General features: G+C 40.3%; 1 protein-coding gene across 2 annotated transcripts in view; it reads left to right on the forward strand.

Annotated features, from left to right (window-relative positions):
- The window catches only part of RAB3C (RAB3C, member RAS oncogene family), a 179,637-nt gene extending 177,907 nt beyond the window's left edge, over window positions 1-1,730 (forward strand). For both annotated transcript variants that reach the window (XM_061618404.1, XM_061618401.1), the window contains exon 5: window positions 1,479-1,730. In XM_061618404.1, coding sequence (XP_061474388.1) covers window positions 1,479-1,666 — 188 coding nt within the window. In that variant the 3' untranslated portion in view covers window positions 1,667-1,730. The remainder of the gene's footprint in view (window positions 1-1,478) is intronic.
- The last annotated feature ends 4,270 nt before the right edge of the window (window positions 1,731-6,000 follow it).

Consider the following 6,000-nt stretch of genomic DNA (forward strand, 5'->3'; position numbering starts at 1 on the left):
TTTTGTTTCCAGTTTTGACTAATGTACACATTTTTGCAAGCAATTTCTTCTAATATAATGAATCTGTGTTATTTTCACCAATATATTCATTTTTATTTATTTATTATTTATTTATTGTACTTATATACTGCCCCATAGCTAAAGCTCTCTGCACAATTTCCCCTATTATATGCACCTTTGTAAGCATTGTTTGATAGGAGAACTGCATCACAAAATTCAGATACATGCAAATTTCAAATGATGACTGTGCTTTGGTTCTCTTATTGTTTCTGAAAGTGAAAATTTGATAGATTGGGTTTTAAATGCGAAAACTGAATCAAACTTCTCCCCCAGCCCTATTTACAAATATACAATTAGAGCACAGGTGAAGGTAAACATCACAGCATTCCCACAGGTAGATACCAGAAAGGGGTGCCCCTGTACCCCCATATGCTTTAGCTTTCCAAAACTCATTCAGACTGCAGCTTCTGGGTTTCCTTTTCACACAGAGAGACCTAGATTTTATCTTTAGCTGGGAATGGGAAAAGTATGCTACCTACCCATCCTCACCCCAGTTCTGGTGCATTTCAAATTTCTGGGAAATGTCTGCCATTTCCTGACCATTGGCTCCCATTAAGGGGCATTTGCCTGGCTACTGAGCTATTAGACAGTAATCTGTTTAACAAAAGGTACAGCCAGGCTAACATTCATAACAATTTAATTTGGATTTACTTCATTGAGAGATAAATACCTTTGGCCATCTGGCTCACCACAAAGGGCTGGGTCATTGTGGTCTCAATAGAACTGGCATCCCTCTTCCCTCCCATGTTCAAAGATGGTGCAGAAAAAAATAACACTAGGATTATTCTGTTTTAAAGTCCTAAAAGCATTTGCCCTACTGCAGCGATGGAGAACCTGTGGTCCTCCATATTCTGTTAGACTACAACTCACATCATGGGCTGATGGAAGGTGGGGTCATAAGAACATAAGAAGCTGCCTTGTATCAAATTAGAATATTGGTCCATCTAGTTCAGCACTGTTGACAGTGGCAGTGGCTCTCCAGGGGTTCAGGCAGAAGTCTTTCCCAGCCCTACCTGGCTACACTTTTTTTTTTTTTTGCATATACCCTGTCACTGAGTTACACCCTCCCCATAAAGCAGGGCTAGGGAACAGTCAGCCCTCTAGATGTCATTGGACTCCAACTCCCATCAGCCCCAAACTGCATGGCCAGTCATCAAGGATGATGGGAATTGGAGTCCAACAACATCTGGAGGGTTGAAGGTTCCCCGATCCTGCCCTTAAGCTATGACTCTTCCCCAACAATATCTGGTGAGCAATTGGTTCTCCACCCTTGCCCTACTGAACCCAGTTGCTCATTTGCTTGTATTGGTCCTTTTATCTGCCCTTGTACATCTGTCCCAAGGTGCCATCCACATGGTGACTGAAGAAGTTAAATATAAAGTTGAATGACTGCAGTGCATTCTCTCTGTTTTTCATAGGTTTTGAATTCTTTGAAACAAGTGCCAAGGATAACATCAATGTCAAGCAGACATTTGAACGGCTTGTGGATATCATCTGTGACAAAATGTCAGAAAGTCTGGAGGCAGATCCTGCCATTGCTGCTGGGAAACAGAACACAAGACTAAAGGACACCCCTCCTCCACAGCAACCCAACTGTGGCTGTTAATAGAGTCATTGTTGACAGAGGCGGCTCCAGTGTGTTCTTTTGCCAATAGAGTATTTACATAGGATCTATATGCCTTTATTTATAATGTCTTACTGGTTCATTTGCGGGAATATGTCTTCTTTAACTCCCACTGCTGGTACAGTATGTGCATAGAGTTGTTTTGCAGAACAGTTTGTGAACATATAAGGACAGGACCCTCCAATTTCTCAGCATTTGGCCTCTGCACATAGATGGCTGTTCATCTGTGCTATTTATCTGTCCTCCGTATATATTCATTACGACTTCAGCTGGTGCTGTGACCTCAGGTCCTCATTTGTATGATTTTTTTCTCTTCCTTCATCCCTTTCCAGTTAATGCTATTTACTCTTCTAGGGTGAGGATCCAGCAAGTCAGAAATAGGGTCCCCTCTCCTTAGCATTCCAAATCAATGCTAACATTGCAGACAGGTAGTGATTTAATCATGCAAGCACAGCTGTATCTTCTAGGTAACTTGACAGAGACTACATTCCCCAGATGAGGTCCGTGTTGCAAGGTGATTGTGGCCTTTTAGCAAAACCACAGGTGTCCCACTAAGCAACAGCAGGGATGGAGCCTTAGATATCCCAGATCAGGGCTACCTGCCTCTCAAACAGCTTTCATTGTGAGGGGTGTCCTGTGTTCAGAGCCAAAACAAAAAAAGTTCTCTGGCTTTCAACCATTGGCCTTGCAAAATCTGGTTGTTTACCAAGTATTTCTGGGCTTTTGGTTTTCCTTCACTGGAACATTGCTTATTTTGAGGGATACTTGTCCAGAAAAGGCCATACGTACACAAACATTTCCTTCACTATAATTTTTTAACACTTTAACTTCTGGATTGGTCACACTCAGAGACTAGTTAAAATGAAGAAGGGACTGGAGTATGAACTATTTTTAAAAGCTGAGTAACACCCCAACCTTTCAAATGTTTAAGATGTGAACAGTCAGATTTAGGATTTGTCCTTCCCCTTCCCAAGGTACCTTAGTGCACCCCAGATAATATAGTTACTTGCACTGCAGAAAGAAAAGACAAAAAAGAACTCCACTACATACTAACATGTTTTTATGTGAACACGGACAGAGATTCCAAGGATTCTCTTTATTTTTTATTTTTTATTTATATCTTGATTGGGCTATTAGAGGCCTACTGAAAGGAAGGATATTCTTTTCTAATATTCACAGTTATGTACAAAAATGAGTGAAGAGAAGTTACAGAATGAAGGAGGGCAAAGAGGCAACATGAAACCATAAGAAATAGAACAAGGAGAAATTGGTACAGATCTGCTCTCAGTTTTCCATACGTGGGAACTTTGATCTTAAAAGTGCACTATTCTTGCTATCTTTGTTGGATGTACTTAGCTACTGATAGAAAAGCCAGTGAAAATATTTATTTTGTAAAGTTATTTGTAGCCAAAATTTAGTGGCGCTCTGATCCTAAACGTAGAATAATAGAATTGGAAGAGAACTCAAAAGGTCATCTGGTCAAACAGCCTGCTGATGCAGGAAACAGCATCCCTGATAGGTGGCCATCTAGTGCTTCTGGTTGTATATGCAGAGCTCTGTCTCCACAGGAATTTCCTCATTCTCTTGGATGGATTGGGAAAGCTCTAGGTGCACAGTGAGGCTTCCTATTATGTGTGCCAGGCATTCTTCATATATGAATGAAAAGGGCACCCCTTCCATCCATTAGTCTCTGTATTATGCACTGGAGATCTGCAGAGCTTGGCAGGTGTCCTTTGTGTGGAGGTGCATCTATCTGAAATGACTGAGGCTAGTCCATGCATGCATATTCTATACTTGTTGACTGTAGGGTCAGACGATGGCTTGCATGAATGAATGAGACATTGCAGATATTAGCCAAATCAACTCAGATATATTTTTTCCAATGGAAACTGCTGATGCATTCAGATCAACATCAAGTATAAGAAATCAATTGATGTATGTTCATATATGAACCAGCCTTATGGTTTAATTAAACACATTTAGAGACAAAAAGTGCTGGATTGCTAGAGGCTCTGTAACTTAAGAACTGCACCTCTGATTCCTACAAAGGATAGTTGGGTATGAATGCTATATACCTGGGATGGACAACCTTCAGCCCTAGAGTAATATGTGGTCTTTGGCCTAGTTTCATGCAATATTTGACCTAATTTCAAAAGCTTTCTGTGAACAATCAGTTCAGATCTCTTGTAAGAGCAATGTTTCACTCCCCCAGCAGCCTGCTGGGGGGGAGGGAGGGAGAAAGAGAAGGTGTGTCAGAAAGAGCAGGAGAGATAAAAGTTGTGGCCCCATAAGGGATGCAGCGATATGTCAAATTTCATGTCTCTCAGTTTCTTATTTTTCCAATCTTAAATTCAGTAAACTACATTTTTGCAGTTTTTTGCCAAAAAAGAAAGAAAATCTTCATGAAAATTCTACAGCATTTGAGTGCAAATTTCTCATAATAAACACATTTTTGTATGTAGTTTTGACCAATCTACACATTTTTGCAAGCAATTTCTCCTAATAACAATGGATTTTTGTATGTTAATATATTCATTTCTATGTACACTTTCCCCTATTATGTTCATTTTTTGTAAACATTGGTTGAAGAACAGTATTGCAAAATTGGAGTAAGTGTGAATGTCAAAGGATGGCTGTGGTTTGGTTTTCATATTGTTTCAGAAATTGTGGTAGTATCGGCTTGAAATGTGAACTGAATCAATTTTCTCCCCGATCCCTAGACTCCAAGGCTCTTGCCCCACCCCAACTGGTTTTAGACCCACCCACTGCCAGCATGTGTCTCTTGATAGATTATCCCTGAGGGAATATAGCCCGTGGCAGAAAAAAGGCTGCTCCCCCTGTTATATACCATGAGATAACTTTTTCTTCTTTGTTTCCCATAAAGCTTTGTTTCTCCCCTCCACTGCCACTCCCATTAATTATTATTATTATTTATTACTATTGATTAAATGTCTATCCTGCCCTTCCCCCCAGAAGGAGCCCAGGGCAGTAAACAAGGGATAAAACACTAAAGACATCGTAAAACAAAACATCTTAAAAACATCTTTTTTTAAAAAAAAAACAACTTGTAAAACATCTTTAAAAGCAATTCCAAAACAGACACAGACTGGGATAAGGCCTCTACTTAAAAGGCTTGTTGATAACATCAGAATAACATCAAAGAAGTATTAAATGTTTATAGTTCTTCCTTAGATAACATTCCTTGACTGCATTTCACTGTAGTTAGTTACCACAAACAGAAGCTAAGCTCTTACCTCAGACGTGAGTCACAATTATAGGGACCATTTCAATTTTCAGAGAGGTGATGGAGAGATTAGGAATCTGCCAAAGACCTGGTCTTGGATACAATTCAGGTAACATTGCCAAGAAAAAAACTGTATTTTAAGAGCTGTTGATACTCACTTAAAAAAAAAAAAATCCTCACAATATCTTTATAGAGAAGTTAACACAGAGATAAAAATGAGGAGAGCAATCAATCAATAAACACCCACTTTTGATTGCAAATAGATTTGTGCCTAAGACTTGCATAACTTGTTTAAAACAATAGCTAGTGTTTTGAACCAGTGAGCTGGACAGAGATCTAGGGGCTCCTGAAGTATAACATTTGGTCTATGTTGCAGGGTGGATGGTGCCACCTGCCATAAAGGGTGCTCCTGGCCTTATCCTTAGGCACTCTGAAGAAAATGGAGGAGGTGTACGATTATAGTAGCAGGCAGGCACGCATCCCCTCCCCCCTTCTGGATGACATTAGGGGGCTAATTTCTCATTTTGTGCAAATGAAGATAACAGAACCCCGATGAGGGGGTGATTGAGACTAGAGAAGCAATAGGAGGTAGGAGGTTCAACTGCATCGCCCTTTCCCTTTTCCATCATTCCTCCACTCTAGACTGCCACTTCAGACTGTAGGTGGGGGCTTTCATAAAGGAGTACTTCTACTTTAAAAAATATATATATCTGCACATAGAAAACTAGCATGTCAGGGGGGGAAAGCCTAGATTACAACATTCCTCTGTCACATTTACATTTCTATTCAATTATGCAAGTCCCTATTTGCAGTCTAAGGTGTTACAGCCCAGCACAGGCTTCCTATCTCAATGAGAACTGGGCTACAGTCACCTTAGTAATCTGTGTGTATTGCCAGTGTTCCCAAACCTTTATACTTCAAGCCCCTCACCTGGAACTGAATTCAAGGACACGGAGACTTTGCAAAGCTCAAGTTTATGCATAACAAGAAGACAATATTGACAAAAATCCCCCTTCCTTACGCTTGCCTGTGTTCCTGTATTACAGATGGGGGGAACCCTTTCTCCATTGGC

This window comes from Rhineura floridana, chromosome 1 (genome assembly GCF_030035675.1).
Source record: "Rhineura floridana isolate rRhiFlo1 chromosome 1, rRhiFlo1.hap2, whole genome shotgun sequence".
Classification (NCBI taxonomy): domain Eukaryota; kingdom Metazoa; phylum Chordata; class Lepidosauria; order Squamata; family Rhineuridae; genus Rhineura; species Rhineura floridana.